Source organism: Ornithorhynchus anatinus, chromosome 18 (assembly GCF_004115215.2).
Source record: "Ornithorhynchus anatinus isolate Pmale09 chromosome 18, mOrnAna1.pri.v4, whole genome shotgun sequence".
Classification (NCBI taxonomy): Eukaryota; Metazoa; Chordata; class Mammalia; order Monotremata; family Ornithorhynchidae; genus Ornithorhynchus; species Ornithorhynchus anatinus.
The window spans coordinates 42,767,043-42,787,555 of NC_041745.1; the positions used below are offsets into that span (position 1 = coordinate 42,767,043).

General features: G+C 53.4%; 1 protein-coding gene across 11 annotated transcripts in view; it reads right to left on the minus strand.

Annotated features, from left to right (window-relative positions):
- Positions 1-5,795: 5,795 nt before the first annotated feature.
- Positions 5,796-20,513, minus strand: part of PATJ (PATJ crumbs cell polarity complex component) — a 224,080-nt gene continuing 209,362 nt past the window's right edge. For 10 of the 11 annotated variants that reach the window (XM_029083120.2, XM_039914706.1, XM_029083123.2 and 7 more), the window contains 5 exons: positions 20,017-20,139; positions 18,061-18,165; positions 12,856-12,962; positions 8,834-8,957; positions 5,796-6,711 (listed from right to left, as the gene is read on the minus strand). In XM_029083120.2, coding sequence (XP_028938953.1) covers positions 6,565-6,711; positions 8,834-8,957; positions 12,856-12,962; positions 18,061-18,165; positions 20,017-20,139 — 606 coding nt within the window. In that variant the 3' untranslated portion in view covers positions 5,796-6,564. The remainder of the gene's footprint in view (positions 6,712-8,833; positions 8,958-12,855; positions 12,963-18,060; positions 18,166-20,016; positions 20,140-20,513) is intronic. The other variant, XM_029083121.2, reaches the window with a different exon arrangement.

Sequence of the window (20,513 nt, forward strand, 5' to 3'; positions counted from 1 at the left end):
GAGCCTCCCGTGGGACGACCTGCTGACCCCGTATCTCCCCCAGCGCTTAGAACGGTGCTCTGCACATAGTAAGCGCTTAACCAATACCAACCTGATTATTATTAAGAGGGAGAGAGCGGTGGCTTGGAGGTTTCGAGGGGCGAAGGAGGAAGGGTGGGAACAAGGGGTGAGAGGGGGAAGAGTCGAGGGCGAGGTGGCCCAGTGGGAAGCAGGGCTTGGGACCAATGAAGAGGGTGAGCTGGGGGGGGTCACGAGGAAAGGGAAGAGGGGGAAGAGCAGGGAAGAAAGGTCAGGAGCTTCCTCTGACCCAGAGGGAGGGGGCAGAGGCTGGAGGTCTCTAAGGAGCAGCCAGAATCCATGCCGATGTGCCAAGCACTGTTCTAAGCGCTGGGGGCGGGGGGGGGGGGATACAAGGTGATCAGGTTGTCCCCCGTGGGGCTCCCGGTCTTCATCCCCATTTGACAGATGAGGGAACTGAGCCCCAGAGAAGAGAAGTGACTTGCTCCAGGTCGCCCAGCTGACAAGCGGCGGAGGCGGGATTTGAACCCACGACCTCTGACTTCCCAGCCCGGGCTCTTTCCACATCATCATCACTGACAGGAGGCTCCGCCCCCCCGCCCGATTTCACGGCGGAGAGACCCCTCCCCCCCCCCGCCCCCCGCCGCCCGATTTCTGGCGGGGCCTCGGAGCCCTCCCCCGCCCCCCCCCCCCCGCCCGCTCGGGCATCGGCCGCTGCGGCAATGGCGCCACCTCGTGGCGCCTCCTGAGAAGCGCACCCTGCCCTGGCCTGCCCAGCCCAGCCCAGCCCAGCCCTGTCCTGTCCTCTCCTGTCCTGTCCTTTCCTGCCCCGTCCTGGCCTGTCCTCTCCTGTCCTGCCCTGTCCTGTCTTCTCCTGGCCTGTCCTGTCCTGCCCCGTCCTGTCTTCTCCTGTCCTGTCCTCTCCTGTCCTCCCTGTCCTGTCCTGTCCTCTCCTGTCCCGCCCTGTTCTGTCCTGTCCTGTCCCGTCCTCTCCTGTCTTGCCCTGTTCTGCCCTGTCCTGTCCTGTCCTCTCCTGTCCTGTCCTCTTCTGTCCTGCCCTGTCCTGTCTTCTCCTATCCTGTCCTCTCCTGTCTTGCCCTGTCCTGTCCTCTCCGGTCCTGTCCTGCCCTGTTCTGGCCTGTCCTGTCCTGCCCTGTCCTCTCCTGTCCTGGCCTGTCCTGTCCTGTCTTGTCCTCTCCTGTTCTGGCCTGTCCTGTCCTCGCCTGTCCTGGCCTCTCCTGTCCTCGCCTGTCCTGTCCCGTCCTGTCCTCTCCTGGCCTGGCCTGGCCTGGCCTGTCCTAGCCTCACCTATCCTGTCCTGTCCTCTCCTGTCCTGGCCTGACCCGGATCGGTCCGTCCAGGCCTGCGGCCTCCCGAGGGGCCCTCAGTTACCAAAACCAGAGGGCTCAGGAAGCCCCGCTAAGACCAGTTGGACGTCTTGGCGCAGGACAAGCCATCCACACCTCCCAGGGCCCGAATCCCACCGGGATTCCAATGCCGCCTCCGCCGCTTCTCTGCTGGGTGACCTTGGGCATGTCACTTCACTTCTCTGTGCCTCAGTTCCCTCATCTGGAAAATGGGGATTGATTGTGAGCGCCACGTGGGACAACCTGCTCACCTTGTATCTACCCTAGTGCTTAGAGCGGTGCTTAGCACATAGTAAGTGCCTAACAAACACCATCATTATTATTATTATTTCTGGTTCAGCTGAAGCCAAGCTGGGCTCAGGTGACCAGGAGTAAGGCCTGCTTCTAATCCTCTGCGACCGTGATCCAGGCAGAGCTGGCCCTGAACCGACAGAGTGCCCGGCCCTCCCGCCGGCCAGCAGACGGAAAGAGCGAGGATGGAGTGGCCACCGACAGCCCACGTGTGGCCACCGGACGGGTGCATTCATTCATTCGTATCCACTGAGCGCTTACTGTGTGCAGGGCACTGTACTAAGCACTTGGGAGAGGACAGTAACAGTAAACGGACACGTTCCCTGCCCACAACGAGCTACGTCACCGTCCAGAGGAGGAGGTCAGGTGCACGATTTTATGGGCGCTCACCCGAGGCCAACCCATTCTAGATAGTCTCCCCACGGGGACACCTCGGTCCCCCCTCCCTCGTTCTGGTGCCGCCGCGATCCGCTCTCGGGTCCCCGTGAACCCGGGGCGCCGCTTCCGAGTAACGGGAATCCCAGGCAGACCGGCCGGAAACGATAAACGGCTGCTCTAACGGGGCCCAGAGCAGATGCCCGGGGTTCCTCCATCGATGAGGGCCCAGAAGAGGGGAGGACAACCGGAGAAGCGGCGGGGCCCGGCGGACAGCCCAGGACGTAGCCAAACTGCCAGTGGCTGGAAACGGCAGAAGTGTGGGGGGGGGTGGGAAGGTGCTCGAGACCCGGGAGAAAACACTACTCACCTGGCCCAGCTACCGAAGGTCTTCCTGCAGGGCAGGCCCTGGAAGTCCTCTTTGATTTCGTTCGTTAATTAATAGTGTTGGCATTTGTTAAGCGCTTACTATGTGCAGAGCACTGTTCTAAGTGCTGGGTAGATACAGGGTAATGAGGTTGTCCCACATGAGGCTCACAGTCAATCCCCATTTTACAGATGAGGGAAATGAGGCACGGAGAAGTGAAGTGACTCGCCCACAGGCACACAGCTGACAAGTGACAGAGCCGGGATTCGAACCCCTGACTTCTGACTCCCAAGCCCAGGCTCTTTTCCACTGAGCCACGCTGCTTCTCTGTAATTACAGCATCGACTGTAAGATTGACGATGACGGTATTTCAAAACCGATTCCGTTAAACGGGAGAGCAAAAGAGAAGCCAGTGCTCGAATGAATCCACATGGGATGCACACTCCCTCCCTTCTTCTTTCCCTCCCCACTCCCACCCCCCCAGTGGGTCTAGAGGAAAGACCACAGATCAGGAAATCCAAGGACCTTGGTTCTAATCTGAAACTCGAATCTGAATTGTACTTTCCAAGCGCTTAGTAAAGTGCTCTGCACACAGCAAGCGCTCAATAAATACAACTGAATTGAATGAAAGAATGGACGGATCCGCCCGCTTTGGGAGCCTGGAGAAGTCATTTAAATTCTCTTGTGCCTCAGTTTTTGCAAAATGAGGCTCAGATTCTGAGATTTTTACACGGGATTCATTCGTTCAGTCGTATTTATTGAGCATTTACTGTGTGCAGAGCATGGAGTTTTCGTCTTACCTGATGACCTTCTATCTGCCCGAGCCCTTAGCAGGGTGCTTGGTGCCACCCATTCACTATTATTACACACGCACGAGACGGTCGACCATTTATGCAAGTCGATTTTATTTAGAATCTTTGGAAATCATAAATCATTTTCTTCCACTTCATTTATACATCTAGACTTTCAGCATTCCCATCACGTGGTCCGTCTCCTCCCCACCTACGACAGGACGGATCCCCCCCCTTCCGCCCCCAGTCAACCCCCACCCGCCCCCGAAACCCGAGAGGTCCCGGGGAAACAAGCGACGGTCGTTTATTCTCCAACTGGGTCCTTTCCAATCCTTCCCCCCCCCCACGCAACCACTGGTTTACCTGTAAGGTGCAAAGACAGTTTTTGGCAGGAATACAATCGACACAAAGTGCAAGTTACAAGAAGCAACAATCCCGTTCATTTTCGAACGAGACGGGCAAAATGTTGCAGCCCACGATTCTTCCTAGCTTTAGTAGGGCGGACCCTGAAATCAAAAGATTTTCACGAGAAGTAACGGAGCATTATGGTAGAATCCAACAGGTGGGGGGCTGTTCTCACGAATGGGTGGGGCAGAAAACATCAGCAGTTTCCAGGGGAATCTGGATAGATTCAGGGATGACAGGAGGGAAAGGCGGGGACGGAGAAGGGAGAGTCTCTGAGCCCGTTGTTGGGTAGGGGTCGTCTCTATCTGTTGCCGAATTGTACTTTCCGAGGGCTTAGTACAGTGCTCTGCACACAGTAAGCGCTCAATGAATACGACCGAATGAATGAATGACAGTCGGGGGTGTGGGAAGGCCCATCTTTGACCATGAGGATACTAGTCCCGGAGGACATTCGGCACGCGCTTCTTCCGAGCATCCTAGGTCCCGTCGGTGTGGATCTGGGGGCTGGACGGGCAAGTGGCTGACGTTGTTGGGCATTACTGAAGTTCTTATTTCAAAGAAATATTTGAATTTTCAGATATTTGAATTCAAAGATTTGAATCTGAATAACTTCTCGTTTTTTTAACGGTGGTCGGATCGAAATCGGGCAGAGCGATTCCGGCGTTGGATTTTTAAAATCTGGAAGCTTCAAGGAGCGTTCTCAAGTTTTATTGACATTCAATTTTGCCTCTGCTGCCCTTTATGTTCTGGCGAAGTTGATACCCCAGGTTCTGTAATTTATAAAATTCTGTGTATTTAGGGAACAGAGTCTACTAACGCCGCATAACGAAAACAAATCTCCAAACGAAAAACTATCAGTATAACCTTGGACAGGGAAGGCAGTTGAAACGTAAAGATCAGGCACTAGATTCTGGAATAGGCATTCAAATATTCCGACGTGTTAATGCACTTTGTGATCACACAGGGTCAGGGAGTACTTGGAATTCGAATTCATTCCATCGTATTTACCGAGCGCGTAGCATGGGCAAAGCACTGTGATGAGCGCCTAAAATGCGGCAACCCTAGGGGACGGCTTCGGAGGGGCCCATCGAAGTTTGCTTCCGTGTCAGAGTGGGCAGCGTCCGCGGGGGGCTGGCTTCCGCCGCCACCCACGTCGCCGTTCCGTCCCGGCGGGCGAGCTCCGGGACCTGGTGGCCAGCGGAGGCGTTCGCGGGAAGCACTTCCGAACCCACCCGCCGCTAAATACCGGGACCAAAGCCGGTTTTCCCGGAATTTCCCCCCTTTCCCCCCGCAGAAGAGCTGCTGTGGGTCGGCGGGAGCGTCGGCGAGCCGTCCGCCCATCTCCTCCCCGCTCCCGCCGCCCCCCGGTTGGGTCCGGGGAGACCGAAGCAGACGCAGCTGAAGGGGAGAGGAAGTCGCCCTGGGAGGAGATGAAGCGGCCTCACCCGCTTACGGACGGGATCTGGCGGCGGGTGCCCGTGCCGGTGCCAAGCTCTCCCTCCCCATGCCCCGATGGCAGCAGCAGAGCATCACTCAGCCTGGTCCCACGGCAAGACGCGGAGGCGAACCGCTCCGGCGGAGCCGACTGGTAAATCCGGAGCAGCGAGGGCTGGGTTCCGACCCCGGCTCTGCCACTTGCCTGCCGCGGGGACTCGGAGTAACTCACTTCACTCCCCCTCTTCTAGACACTGTGAGCTCACTGGGTAGGGACTGTCTCTATCTGTTGCCCAATTGTACCTTCCAAGCGCTTAGTACAGCGCTCTGCACACAGTAAGCGCTCAGTAAATACGACCGAATGAATTCTCTGTGCCTCGGTCACCTCATCTGTAAAATGGGGATTCAACATCCGTTCTCCCTCCCCTTAGGTTGTGAAGCGCAAGTATCTGGTTATCCGCTTTCTACCCCGGCGCTCAGAACAGTGCTTGGCCCGTCGTAAGCGCTTAACAAGTACCGCCGTTTTTTTATTATTATTACTAGCATCGAGAAGCCGCGTGGCTTAGTGGAAAGAGCGCGGGCTTGGGAGTCAGAGGTGGTGGGTTCTAATCCCGGCTCCGCCACCTAGCAGCTGTGTGATTTTGGGCAAGTCACTTGGCTTCTCTGGGCCTCAGGTACCTTTACTGTCAAATGGGGATGAAGACTGTGAGTCCCAAGTGGGACAATCTGATTACCTGGTATCCCCCCCCGGCGCTTAGAACAGTGCTCGGCACATAGTAAGCGCTTAACAAATACCATCATTATTATTATTATTATCTGATTCATCCTTTCCTCATAGAGCAATGGGGTTGGGAAGACTTCTAAGCGGCTGGGAAAGGGGACGGGCCCCGTTTCGTCCTAAAAGTCTACAAGTTGATTCCTCATCGCTGTCGGCAACTACCTCGCAAGGACCGATCCGGACAGATGAATCGGAGAAGTCGCGATTGGACTCGAAGGCTGGGTAGAGCCCGGATAATTTCCCCCAGGAGAATTGGCTATTTCATCACTTGGAACACTGGTAATTGAATGTTTTCTGGCATACTTGAAGGGACAATTAGCATAAGTAAATCATGAGCGAGATGACAAGTCACTTAGCATTTGCTACTGCTCATCAGAGGAGCTCTGACGCTGTTAATTTTCGGCACGCGGGGAAAGGGAGGAGGGGTCTCCGTTTGGGGATCGGCAGCTCCGCAGGACCCCGTCTGCGGCGAGGGGCGAGGCGGGGGGCTGGGGGGTGTCGGCAAATCCCGAAGCTAAAAGGTGGAACCAAGAGGGATTTGAATTTTCGGGGGAGGCGGGGAGTCAGGGCCCGAGAGAGGAAATTCGATTCTGGAAATTCGTTCCCATCGGGAGGCGAAATCCCAGATCCCTTCTCCTCGAAAAGGGGAGGAGAGCAGTCGGGCCCAGCCTGCGTCGGAGGTGGCTTTTCATCTCACTCTAGACCGGCCGTGGCTCTCCGGGGGCGGGGTGGGGGGGCTCAGGACAACACGGTTAAGGTTACGGTTCCTCTCTGGCGCTTCAGGATGGCCACCGCCTGCTCGTGGGTGACCCCCTCCAGGGCTTCCCCGTTGACGGCGAGGATCTGGTCTCCCCGCTTCAGTCTCCCGCCGTCTGCCGCCGCTCCCTGGAGACGAGAAATCCTCCCGTCACGGCCTCGCCGTTACACGGCCCTTCGACTCACTCGTCCGCGACCCTCCCGACACAGGGATGGAGCGGAGACCAAGCCTAGCTAGAGTCTAGTGTCTACAGACAGGGAAAGCGTCTCTTAACGCTGTTCTCCCGGGCTCTCCCAAGCGCCTTGCGCAGCGCTCTGCACACAGCGAGCGCTCACGGCTGATGGAAGAGTTATTTCCGTACGGTCCGCGGAAATCTGGACCGTTTCAGAGGGACGGTAAGGTTTAGTGAGCACGTTTCCGCCGACGAAGCCCTTCCAGAGAGCTTCTGGCCCCTTTCTCGTCTCGGAATGGCCCAGCACAGCTTGGGTGGCGTCTCAGCCTGCAGCTCAGCGTCTAGTACAGCTCCTGCTGTTGGCAGGAAGCTATAAGGTAGGGAGGTGTTCCTGGAGCGCCAGCGACAGGGCTGTCCCCCGTAGCTTTGAGAACCAAGGCCCTCCATGCTGTCACTTCTTTTTTTTTTTAAAATGGTATTTGTTAAGCGCTTACTATGTGCCAGGCACCGCATTCAGCGCCGGGGTAGATCCAAGCTGATCAGGTTGGACAGAGTCCCTGTCCCCCGTGGGGCTCGCAGTCTTAATCCCCATTTTACAGATGAGGCAACTGAGGTCCAGAGACGCGAAATGACTTGCCCAGGGTCACACAGGAGACACGCGGCGGAGCCACTAGGCCACTCTACTTCGGTGGAAAAGCGCTTAGAACAGTGGTCCGCACAGAGTAAGCGCTTAACAAATACCGTCATTATTATTATTATTATTAAAAGGCTCTTTCATCCAGACTTTCGAGTCAGAGGCCCGGCCTCCACTACAGCGCGAGGAGCAGTGTGACCTGGTGGAAAGAGCCCGGGCCTGGGCCCTGGGTTCTAATCCACGCTCTGCCACTTGTTGGCTGGGTGACCTCGGGCAAGTCGCTTCACCTCTCCGCGCTTCCGTTTCCTCATCTGCAAAATGGAGGTTCCAACCGGATCTCTGAGGGGTAGAGACCGGCTCCAACCTGATTGTTTTGTTTCTATCCCAGCGTTCGGCGCAGTGCTTGGCACTCAGTAAGCACTTTACGAGTACCGCCATTACTTTGCTCTCGCGCTGCCTTCCGGGGCTGCAGCTGCGGTCAGTCGGCAGCAGCGCAGGAAGGACGAAGCAGCGTGGCCTGGTGGGTAGAGCACGGGCCTGGGTGGCAGGAAGACCTGGGTTGTAATTCTCCCGCTCCACCCCCGTCTGTTGCGTGACCTTGGGCAAGTCACTTGTAAGCCCCCTCTAGATCGTAAACTCACTGTGGGCAGGGAAAGGGCCTGTTTATGGTTATACCGTACTCTCCCATGAGCTTAGGACGGCGCTCTGCGCACAGTAAGCGCTCAATAAATACAACTCATTCATTCAATCGTTTTTACTGAGCACTTACTGTGTGCAAAGCACTGTACTAAGTGCTTGGGAGAGTACACTCTAACAGCAGACACATTCCCCGCCCACAATGAGCGCCCAGTCTACACGGGGAGATTTTGAATAAATGAAAAATAATAACATTTCTGGTATTTGTTAAGCACTTATCACGTGCCAGGCACCGTCGGGGCAGCTACAAGCAAATGGGGTCGGACTCAGTCCCCGTCCCTCGTGGGGCCCACCGCCTCCATCCCCATTTTGCAGATGAGGGAACTGAGGCCCCGGGGAGTGAAGTGACTTCCCAAGTTCACACAGCAGACAAATGGGAGCGCCAGGATTAGAACCCATGACCTACTAACTCCCAGGCCCGGGCTCTAGCCACGCTGCTTCTCTTTTTCAGGAACGAATGGAGAAAGAGAGTGGCCACTCTTTTTCTCTCCCGCTACAGGGGCAGCACTCTCATTCCCACGGCGGGCGGGTCTGCCGATGGGGAGGGCCTTCTTGAGGCTGAACCGTCTTTCTAAAGAAATCAGATCTCCTCGGCGACCACGGCTTCTCTCGCTGGGCTGGTTATTTTGCTCCAACAGAGAGGCCGGAAGAAACCCGCACAAACCCGAGGTAAAGTGTATCGCTCCAGTTGCTCACCGATCTTGGTTAAAAATAAAAATAAAAACTCCATAAAGAGGAAAAAAAATACCTTTGCAAATATAGTCTTGACATATATGGGCAGGTCTCCGTGGGGACTTCCGTATCCCCCTACAATACTAAAACCCAGTCCATCAGAGCCTTTCTCCATAGCAATAATCTTAGGTTGAGGGGTTCTGAAACACAAGGCACGCCATATACGTTCAGTGGGGCTTTCGTCTGCGCGGAAGAAGAGAGCTGTGAAGAGAGACTTTCAAACTGGGGAATTACGGCTTACGCCTCGGTCGTTGGAGTTTTTCTATTCTCCCTCCCCCCTCCTTAAAAAAAACCAACCAACCCGAACTTGTCTTTTGCCATTTGGCTGGCCGTGTTAGCATTGTTATTATTATGGTGTTTGTTAAGCGCTTAGTACGTGCCAGGCACTATACTAAGCGCGGTTGGGCCGGTGACCCAAGGGACTTGGGCTTTAAGGTTTTCACCCTCCTTTCACACTCCGAGTGGGGAGTGAAGTCAGAAAATGAACTTCTGTCCTAAAAATGTTTCCATCTATTGGTGGGGAGGGGGACGGGGGACGGGGGGGGGGGACGGGGTCTGTCAACTCTCAGTAAAAGGCTGAGTGAAGATTATTTCACTTGTCTCCGATGCTCTCATGTGGCGTAACAAGAGTCATCTCAGTGGAGCAAATAAACTGAGACGGAGACGGTTACCACATTACCCCAGAGAAGCTGGAGGAGCCTCAGACCACAGCGTCTCAGAGACCTGCGGCAAATCTGGGTTCCGGTCAAAGAGCTGACTCTCACGTGGGTTTCTCACTTCACTAAAGAAATAATAAGAACAACGGCATCTGTCAAGTGCTTACAATGAGCCAAACACTGTTGTAAACCCTGGATGTAAGCAGATCGGGTTGGACGCAGTCCCCGTCCCCCTTGGGGCTCACAGGCTTAATCCCCATTTTACAGACGAGGGAACCGAGGCCCAGAGAAGTGAAGCGACTTGCCCGAGGTCCCGGGGCAGAAATGGGGCAGAGCTGGGTTTAGAACTCACATCTTCTGACTTCCAGGCCCTTGCTCTTTCCACCACGTCACGCTGAAATGACTGGAAGGGTCAAGAGGGAAGGGAGGGACCCAAAAGGTTTCATTTTAAATAAATGACTGCTTCGGGCCCAGCTCAATCCCGTGTGGAAGACTTCTCTTAGACAATATCACGCTTTATAGCGATTGGATTTAGTTCCCATTTGGGCTCGGGTGTGCGTTCTGCGCCTCGGCTTCCTCATCTGTAAAATGGGGATGAAATAAATAGCTGTGGCCCTTCCCTTTTACACTAGGAGCCCCAGGCGGGAAAGGGACTATATTGGGTCTGCTTACATCATCAGAATATTCCCTCTAAGGAATATTTTACTGTTCACACAGCTTTCTACTCTCCCTATTTTGGCCTTTTTGTTTTCTACGGGCTCCTGGCGTCTGCGTCGTGTCTACAGATGTCTGTCTTCCCCCGCTGAGACCGTGAACCCCTGGTGGGGCAGGGATTGTGCCTGAATGCCATTATTTGGAATCATCCCAGACTTAGTACAGTCCAGGGCTTGACCCGATGCAAGCTCTTAATAGGAAGCAGCAAGGCCTAGTGGATACGGCCTGGGCGTCAGAAGGATTGGGTTCGAATCCCTGCTCGGCCACTTGTCTGCTGCGTGATCTTGGACAAGTCACTTCACTTCTCTGTGCCTCGGTGGCCCCATCTGTAAAATGGGGATTAAGGCGGTGAGCCCCAGATGGGACGGGGACTGTCCAACCCGATTATCTTGTATCTACCCTAGAGCTTAGCACGGCTCCTGGCACATAGTAAGTGCTTAACGAATATCATAAAAAATAGTAAAAGCTAGTAGAAACTAACCAACCAGTCCTATAATTCGCTGCTCTCGGACACTAACGGGTCCAATTGGATGCCAATATTCAATCGATCAGTGGTATTTACTGAGTGCTTACTGTGTGCAGAGCACTGTACTAAGTGCTTAGAAGAGGACAATACAATAGAATTCACATTCCCTACCCACAACCATCTCGCAGTCTAGAGGGGGAGGCAGACAATAATATATCTAAAAAAAATGACAGATTCCGCTTCTCTGAAGGTTCCCGAGTTCCCAGAGGCATTACTTCCAGGAAGGAAGCCATTTCAGTGACACAAAAGCGTAAGGGGCAGAATAACTCGAGAGCAGCGGCCGTCCTCTGCCTCGGATGACCACGATCGGATGGAGGAAGAACTTCCGACCAACAAATGCAACTGGAGAGGAAGAATCCTCGTCAAGTCCCAAGATGGGGCTCAGCCTAGGCCTCCGTTTCCCCAGAAGGAGGATAAATGGTACGTATCACTTTCACAGGGTAGCCAAAGTGGCTTAGTAGATAGAGCACGGGCCCGGGTTCTAATCCCAGCTCCGCCACTTGTCTGCTACGTGTCCTTGGGCAAGTCACTTCACTTCTCTGGGCCTCAGTTACCTCATCTATAAAATGGGGATTAAGATTGTGAGGCCCATGGGGGACAGGGACCGTGTCCAACCTGCTTAACTCGTATCTACCCCAGCGCTTAGAATAGTGCTTGCCACATAGTAAGCGCTTAACAGGTACCACGATAATTATTACTAGGATTTCCTTATCCTCTGGGAGCCTCAGTTTCCTCATCTATATGATGGGGGTAATGATACACGATATTATTTTTGGAAACTTATTTAGCCTCCGGGACCTCTTTGAGGTGGAGCCTGCCTTTCTTAGAAGTCGCCGGGAGGGAGGGCCGGCTCTTGCAAAGACGATCCCTGCGGATAGATAGGTTGGAATGACCAGACTCTTGAATTGGCTACGGGCTACTCCGGAGTGGGGTCCTTGGGCTCCGGGACTCAGTTGCCTCATCCGGAAAACGGGGATTTAAAGACCGTGAGCCCCATATGGGGCTTGACTGTGTCTAACCTGATTAGCTTCTATCTACCTACCCCAGCGCTTAGTACAGTCTGGCACATAGAATCGCTTAACAAATGCCATTCAAAAAATAATAATAAAAGGCTTCTGGAATTTCTGTCCTCTGCTCCAGCTGGGCCCTGAAACACGCATCAATACTTCCCGAAGGAAGCAGACTGGATTAATGGAAAAGGCCCGGACCTGGAAGCCAGGGGATCATGGCTCTGTCACTGGCTTGTGTGGCTTTGGGCGAGTCACTGAATTTCTCTGAGCCTTGGTGTCTCATTTGTAAAATAGGGATACAACACCCCATCTCCTTCCCTTTACGACTGGGGAGCCCCATGGGGGAGAGGGACTCAGTTCTGCTTCTGCTCTCTACCTCGGCTCTCAGTACGGTGCTTGGCACGTAGTAAGCGCTTAACAAGTTCCACGATGACTATTTACCCACATCCTAAGGCAGGGGAGTGAATTCCGATGGAGAACCGGGACAGCAGTTAGGGCCCAGAGGACAGGGCAGGGAGCGATGCGTCCGGAAATCCGGGCTCTAGTCCCGGCTCTGTCCGGCCCGCTGGGTGACCCTGGGCCAGTCACGTCATCAACCCGGGCCTCAGTTCCTCCTCTGTACAATGGGGATGAGAACACTCGTCTCGCAGGGGTGTTCTGAGGAACGAATGAGCCAGATGAGGCGAAAGCGCTTTGGAAAAATGAAGAGCGTAATACGGACAACGGGGAAATGCTAAGAGAGGGGATGATGGATCAGTGTCTCTTCTGGAGGGATGGCAAATGTGTGTTTTTGGGTGCGGGGGGAGAGTAGTTCTCTGAAATTCACTCGCTTGGCCCTCCCTCCTCTCTTGATTCTATTTAGTTGCCATTGTTTTTACGAGATGTTCTTCCCCTCGACTCTATTTATCGCCATTGTTCTCGTCTGTCCATCTCCCCCGATTAGACTGTAAGCCCGTCGAACAGCAGGGACCGTCTCTATCTGTTGCCAACTTGTTCATCCCAAGCGCTTAGTAAAGTGCTCTGCACATAGTAAGCGCTCAATAAATACTATTGAATGAAGAGTCCCGCGCTCAGCCTTGGCAGGTCTGACGGTGAGAAGTGGCTCCATCCGAGTCGGGTCGGGAGGACTTACCCGGGCTCTTCCGGGCGCCGTTCAGTGGTGGGGGGCGTTAGGTGGCAGCCCCCAGACATGCTCTCTAACTGGGTGGCTATGGCGCTGATGTTGGTGTCTGCCACGACCTGAAAAGAACGTTTGAGAAACGTCAGACATCGCCTCCGCGTTGTGCCTTCGAGAGGCGAGAACGGAGACGGTTCTTGTCGGCGACTCCACTCAAGCGACCGCATCCGACGGGAAGAAATCTCAATTTGACGAAAAACTGGGTGACTGATCCTTCTGAACTTCCGCTCGCATTGGTCTCGTTCGGTTATCCGCTGGTTTGGGGACTCCTTTTCCCCTCTAGACCACCCAACGACAATTGCGTCCCTCTGTGGGGGAGAAGCAGCGTGGCTCAGTGGACAAAGCTCAGGCTTGGGAGTCAGAGGTCGTGGGTTCGAATCCCAGCTCTGCCACCTGTCAGCGGTGTGGCTGTGGGCAAGTCACTTCACTTCTCTGGGCCTCAGTTCCCTCATCTGGAAAATGGGGAGTAAGACTGTGAGCCTCATGTGGGACGACCTGATTAACCTGTATCTCCCCCGGCGCTTAGAACGGTGCTCTGCACATAGTAAGTGCTTAACAAATACCAACATTATTATTATTATTATTATTATTAATCCCAGCTCCGCCCCTTGTCTGCTGTGTGACTTCACTTCTCTGGGTCTCAGTTCCCTCACCTGGAAAATGGGGATGAAGACAGTGAGCCCCACGTGGGACAGGGACTGTGTCCAATCTGTGCACCCCAGAGCTTTGAACAGTGCTTGGCACATAGCGCTTAACATGTACTGTAAGTATTGTTATTATTAATAATATCATACAAGACGAGGTCACTGCCCTCTTGCAAAGTGACACAGGTTGCATATCCACCTGTCCTCTCTTAAAACGCGGGGATCCTGAAGCTACTAGCACAACTCTTTTGGCTTATTTTCTGACCCGGTGCCTCGCTGTTTTCAGACCGACGTAAAGTGTCGGAACGTCCTGACCACAGAATGGAGCGACAACTTGAGGCCTGGTGGAATTTTTAATGCGCTCTACATCCAAAATGAATAGATGCCACGCCGACGCAGCAACAGCAGACAGTAAGTGCTCCATAAATACGACCGAATTAACGTATGAATGAACAGAAGCGGAACACTCACGATAAGATGCCCGGAGCGGCATAGGAGGTGGTCAAGAAGAGCTCGTTGCGGGCAGGGAATGAGTCTGTTTAGTGTTCTGCTGTATTCCCCCAAGCACTTAGTACAGCGCAGTGCACAAGGTAAGCGCTCAATAAATACGACTGAATGAATGAATGAATTCTATCTACTAAAATTACTCTGGGTGGCGGGTGGTCATCTAGTTTACTCGTCGACACCCCGAATGCCCCAATTTCCATTTTATGAAAGAGAGTTTGCCTGCCTGGAGGTAGAGATTGGATTTAAGGAACGAGGTTCCCCTAAAAGATACTACACTCGACAGAAAGACTGGCAGTCCAGTGAGAATACTGCAGGGTCAGAGCGCTTAAAACAGTGCCCGGCACTTAGAACAGGGTCTAATGCTTAGAACGGTGCTCGGCACATAGTAAGCCCTTAAGAAATACCATAATTACTATTAAGGAGTTAGCCAGCAACGGGGAGAGAATGGCTTCTCTACTGTCCATTTTTCTAATGTCCCAGGGTCGGGAGTGGGATGGGGGGAGATGGTGCTGAGGCCAAGGGTTTGGTAATAATGATAATGACAATTATAATTCTGGTATTTGTTAAGCACTTACTATGTGCCGGGCACTGTACTAAGGGCTGGGGTGGATACGGGCAGACCGAGTTGGATGCAGTCCCTGCTCCACGTGGGGCTCGCGGTCTCAATCCCCATTTTACAGATGAGGAAACTGAGGTGCAGGGAAGTGAAATGACTTGCCCTAGGGCACAGAACAGACAAGTGGCGGGTCCAGGATTAGAACCCACAACCTTCTGATTTTCCAGGCCCGTGCTCTCTCCACTACTCTCTCCATGTTGCTTCCCTACCCCGAGCGGGAGAGTTCTGAACAAGGGCCAAGGGAGGGGGTTTAGGGGAGCAGGAAAGAAGGCTCAGAGTTGGATCGGAGGAGCGTGTGATCTGTCCACAATCCGTGGAGCGGGGTGGAGGGAGAGATGCAGAAGGCCAACGGTGGGTAAGAGGCCAGAGGCCGCACTCCCAAATTGCTTTCCTTTGCTCCGCAGAGCTGGGGGATTAGCGGATAGCGCCCGCTAACTTCCGAGGGCTGCGTTCCAACGATACGACCGAGAGATATTTCAAATCCATTCCTCCACCCGGCTCTCCACCCCCCTGGACGGGGCAGCGGGGTTTCAGAGTGAACCTGCGACGTTCGCTTTCGACCCCTCAACACCCCGAAGACCCGCAGGAGCGAACCCACGAGGGAAGGGACCTCAGAAACGTCAAAACCCCCCACAGCTGCAAGGGAAGAAAGACCGCGGAAACGTTTCCGGCTCTCCCCCAGATCGAGCAAGGAGGATTCCATATTTACAAATCTGCAGCTGGCCGCCAGAAATATAACAGAGTTTCTCACCCTGGTGGGGGAAAAAAAAAAGCTTATTTTTATCTCATTACGCCACCTGCAGAAGGCAGATTAAATTGGAGAGAGATGCTTCCAGAGAGGATGCCCGCATGCCCCCTGAGACGCTAATCTCCCCTATGCAAACAGCAGTTGAAGATTCCCTGTGAGGACATATTTGATAATAAGCTTTCTCCACACCAGTGAACATAATTATCTGACCTCTCCCAGCAGGTAGCCAGGAGGCTGTGTAACCTGATAATACATACAATTATTTAATGACAGGATAGTGAGGGTGACCGGGGCCCTTCTGCTACCTGCATTTCAATGAAACAGAATTCAGGTCGGATTAAAGGATTTGGGGTTCTCCTACTTTAAATTTCCCCAAGTCCAAAGGGGAGCAACGTGGCTTCGTGGATAGAGCTCGGGCCTGGGAGTCGGAAGGGCCCGGGTTCCAATCCCGGCTCCACCACACGCCTGCTGTGTGATTTTAGGAAGTCACTTCACTTCCCTGGGCCTCAGTTACCTCATCTGCAAAACGGGGATTAATCATGTTGGTAACTGTTAAGCGCTTACTATGTGCAGAGCACTGTTCGAAGCGCTGGGTTAGATACAGGGTGATCAGGTTGTCCCTCGTGGGGCTCACAGTTTTAATCCCCATTTTACAGATGAGGGAACTGAGGCACAGAGAAGTGAAGCGACTTGCCCACAGTCACACAGCTAAGAGAGTGAGCTTCATGTGGGACAGGGACCGCGTCCAACCCGATTAACTCGTATCTACTCCGGCGCTTACAACAGTGCTAGGCACATTGTAAGGGCTTAAAAAAGACTATGATTATTATTATTATTATTGTTATCCGAATCAGGAGACGCGGACACAACAGATTTCTAACATATGCCTGAGTCGACCCCTTTACTTCACAGGTGGCCTGCACAATCACTTTCCCCTGAAAACCGTGGGGCAATAAATCGTTTTAAAGAACACATGACTCAAAAAGAATCTGAGCAGCAATCTGAATCTGACTGCCCCGAAAGGAGCATCACCATTTCTTTTTTTTCTTTCCCTTTCCCTGGGGTCTGGCTTTACAGTCCTCCGCAGGCTAGCGTCCTCCAACTCTGTTGCAGTGTACTCTCCCAAGTGTTTAGTACAGTGCTTTGCACGCAGTTAGCACTCCATGACTGAGGTATTAAGGGGAGGAGGGGACTTGCTTCTACTTTGACTCTAATTTTCCAGATCGATCGTGGCCTGGAGGCCATCTTTCCTTGTAGAGTAAGGTCATGTGTCCCCGTTTTACCTACCAAGATGTGGTTTTCGTACCAGCGGGTCTGACCGCGACGATCGATCGATCGTATTTCAATCGATCAGCGCTCAGAACAGTACTTGGCACACAGAAAGTGCTTAACAAATACCATCATTTTATATTTTTTGAGCACTTACTGTGTGTAGAGTACTAAGTGCTTGGGAGACTCCAATATAACACAGTTGGTAGACACGTTCCCTGCAAACAAGAAGCTTAGAGTCCAGAGGACTGCCAGATTAGTTGCTCAGAGAAAACTCGCTTTCCATCGAATCTCCTAGAAACACACACAGCAAACCTGCCTTTCCCTTGTAACGTTTTAACCTGTGAAAGGCTTATTCTGCTTCTGATGAGATCTGGCGAGACACAGGACTTTTAACCACCCCCCCGCCCTTATATTACTTACAATACGCCCGCCTTGCGTATCAATTCAAAGTCTGCATTTTTGGAGACATGGGAAAATGCCCAACAGCCAAAGGTTAAAAACAAAAGCCGGCTAAATGACCGTACGATATATTTCTTCCCTTGAGAAAAGAAGAGGAAGAGAGGAAAGCGGGAGGAATGGGAAGAGAAGCAGCATGACTTAGTGGCTAAAGCACGGGTCTGGGAGTCAGAAGGACCTGAGTTCTAATCCCGGCTCCGCCACTTGTCTGCCGTGTGACTCTGGACGAGTCACTTCACTTCTCCGGGTCTCCGTTACCTCATCTGTAAAACTGGAATTAAGAAAGCGAGCCCCATGTGGGTTAGGGATTGTCCAACCCAATCACCTTGTATCTACCCCAGATCTTAGTACAGAGCCGGGCACATAGTAAGCACTTAATACATACCACAGTTATCATTATTGTTATTAAATAGGGCACGGACTGTATCCGACTAATTACCCTGTACCTACCCGAGTTCTTAAAACGGTGTTTGACACATAGTAATGGCTTAACAACTACCCTCTCCCGAACCCCCGCCCCGAAAAAAAATGAGGAGGAGAAAGGGAAAGAATACTTTGGACATCTCAGTCACAGGCTAGCAGTAGAAGAAATCATTCCCTACTCCGACGAGCGAATCTGGGTGTACAAAAGATACCCAGAAGCCAAGAGTCAGCCGCGTGTTGATTTATCAGGTGTGGCAAAGAGTCATTTTTCTCCCCTTGTTGTGCTTTCCAGAGAATCGTGCTCCCCACCCGACTGGGTGGTATTCAAAAATTTCTGAATACAAAATAATAATTTCTTGCTTTCCCCCTGCATAATTCAGCCCCCGCGGGCATCCTGCTGGGCCGTGCTAACGACCGCCAGTGGCTCTCAATTTTTTCTGCTCCCGACTTATCTACCCCGAGCAGGGGCCTCCCCTCTCATCCATCACCCGTACCTGCAGGACGATGTTTCCATAGGCGTTCTTTAAGAGGTGAACCACATCGGCGTGAGACAGTCCGTCCACGAGTTGCCCGTTGATGCTGACGATCCGATCCCCGACCTGGGAGGGCAAGATTACCACAGTGAAGGAAACTTCTATCGGAGAAGCGTGCGGAAAATACTCCGGGAAGCCCAGCCAGGCACGGCCTTTGTGAGGAATCTGAATGCCCATCGAGCCCCGGGGGGAGGAGGAACAGGGAAGTGAATGATTCCCAAACCGGCGGCACCCCCAAATCGGGGTCGTCTTTGGTGACTGGCTAATTTGGCGTCACGAAAAATGGCATGGAGAGCGGGCTGGGGGCTTTTGATAATTGGGATACCACTCCCTCAAACGGTCGCCAAAAGCGAGGTGTTCAAAATAGCTGCCTGACAAAATCCGCGTGGACAAGCCCCAAACCCTCAGCTCTGTTTTTCTTAATGACTCTGAAGGAACAGAAGCTCTAGGAAAATGGAAGGGATATTTGGGTAGTTCTTCGGGAAAGAAGCTTAGATTTGGAGCACCACATGGGTCAGGGATTGTGTCTGACCTGATTACCTTCTATCTAGCCAGCGCTTAGTACAGTGCTCTGCACCCCGTAGGCACTCACTAAATACCACTATTATCATCATCATCCAGTTTGACCACGTTGCACCAGGAATCCAATTTATTCCTTGCAGAGAGGGGACTGGGGTATAATTAATAATAATAATAATGTTGGTGTTTGTTAAGCGCTTACTATGTGCAGAGCACTGTTCTAAGCGCTGGGGTGGACACAGGGGAGTCAGGTTGTCCCACGTGGGGCTCACGGTCTTCATCCCCATTTTACAGATGAGGGAACTGAGGCACAGAGAAGTTAAGTAACTTGCCCAGAGTCACACAGCTGACAAGTGGCAGAGCTGGGACTCGAACTCATGAGCCCTGACTCCAAAGCCCGTGCTCTTTCCACTGAGCCACACTGCTTCCCACGCTGCTGCTTGAGAAGCAGTGTGGTCTAGCGGATAGAGCACAAGCCTAGGAGTCAGAAGGACCTGGGTTCTAATCCCAGCTCCACCACGCGCCTGCTGTGTGACTTGATGATGTTGGTATTTGTTAAGCGCTTACTATGTGCCGAGCACCGTTCTAAGCGCTGGGGTAGACACAGGGGAATCAGGTCGTCCCACGTGGGGCTCCCAGTCTTAATCCCCATTTTACAGATGAGGTCACTGAGGCACCGAGAAGTGAAGTGACTCGCCCAAAGTCACACAGCTGACGAGTGGCCGAGCCGGGATTGGAAGCCATGAACTCTGACTCCAAAGCCCGTGCTCTTTCCACTGAGCCACGCTGCTTCTCTAAGCCCAGACTTCAGATCTGTCACTTCACTTCTCTGGGACCGTTAACTCAACTGGAAAATGAGAATTACGACTGAGAGCCCCATGTGGGACAGGGACTGCGTCCAACCTGATTAGTTTGTATCTACCCTGGCATTCAGTACAGTGCCCTGTACATAGTGAGTGCTTAACAGATGCCATTAAAAAAACAAACTGATCGTGCCTGCAGATGTTTTGAGGCTGGATGCCGCGAGGCCTAGGGCAAAGAACGTGGGGCTCTAGTCCCGACTCTGCCACTGGCTTGCTGTGTGACCACGGTTGTGATGTCTAACCGGTCGGGCCTCCGAGTTCTCATCTGTAAATTGGGGAGAAGAGTCCTCCCCTCCTTCCCGTGAGCTCCGTGAGGAGGAGGCAACCTCTCTGGTGTGCAGCTCGGTGCTCAGGGACAAAGTAAGCGACTAGCAAACACTGTAGTTATTCTCCAGGCCCAGTGGAATAGGGGTTCAGAACAAGCCACCACACAATCCGGTTCTCCCGAATTGCTCGACCACGCGAAAACGAACGTCTGGGCTCCGGGGCGAAGGTCCTGGAGGGTGCTCTCTGTCCCCCCGCCCCGTTCACTTACTTTGAGTTTGTGTGTGCGGGCGGCCACTCCGCTGACCTGGATCATAGCGATAAAGATGGGGATGTCTCCTAGAGGGCTCCCTCTTCCCCCGGCAATGCTGATGCCCAGAGCGTCATTTGGGCCCTAACGAGAAGGAAAACACGGCCATCACGTCCGATGTCGGGGGCCCAGGCGCCCTCGGCCGCGGCGGGGCCTGAGATAGAACGAGCCCTGACCAGGCAACCCAAGGAGACGACCTGGCCTGCACAAGCCAAGAAATGTGCCGAGGGTGAGGGCGAGGCCGACGACGGTCGTCGGCAGAGGATCGGCCACCCGTCGTCGCTCGGCCTCACGGACCGAGAAGGGTTCTGGGCTGAGCCCGGAGCACCGGGCCGCCGACCGGACGGAGAAACCCGGGGCCCGCCTCTTGGAATCCTCCGACCTCCCGGCCCGGCCTGGGGACGGGAAAAGGGAAGCGGGATGGCCGCAGCGAGTACCAGCGCTTGACGGACTCCGTC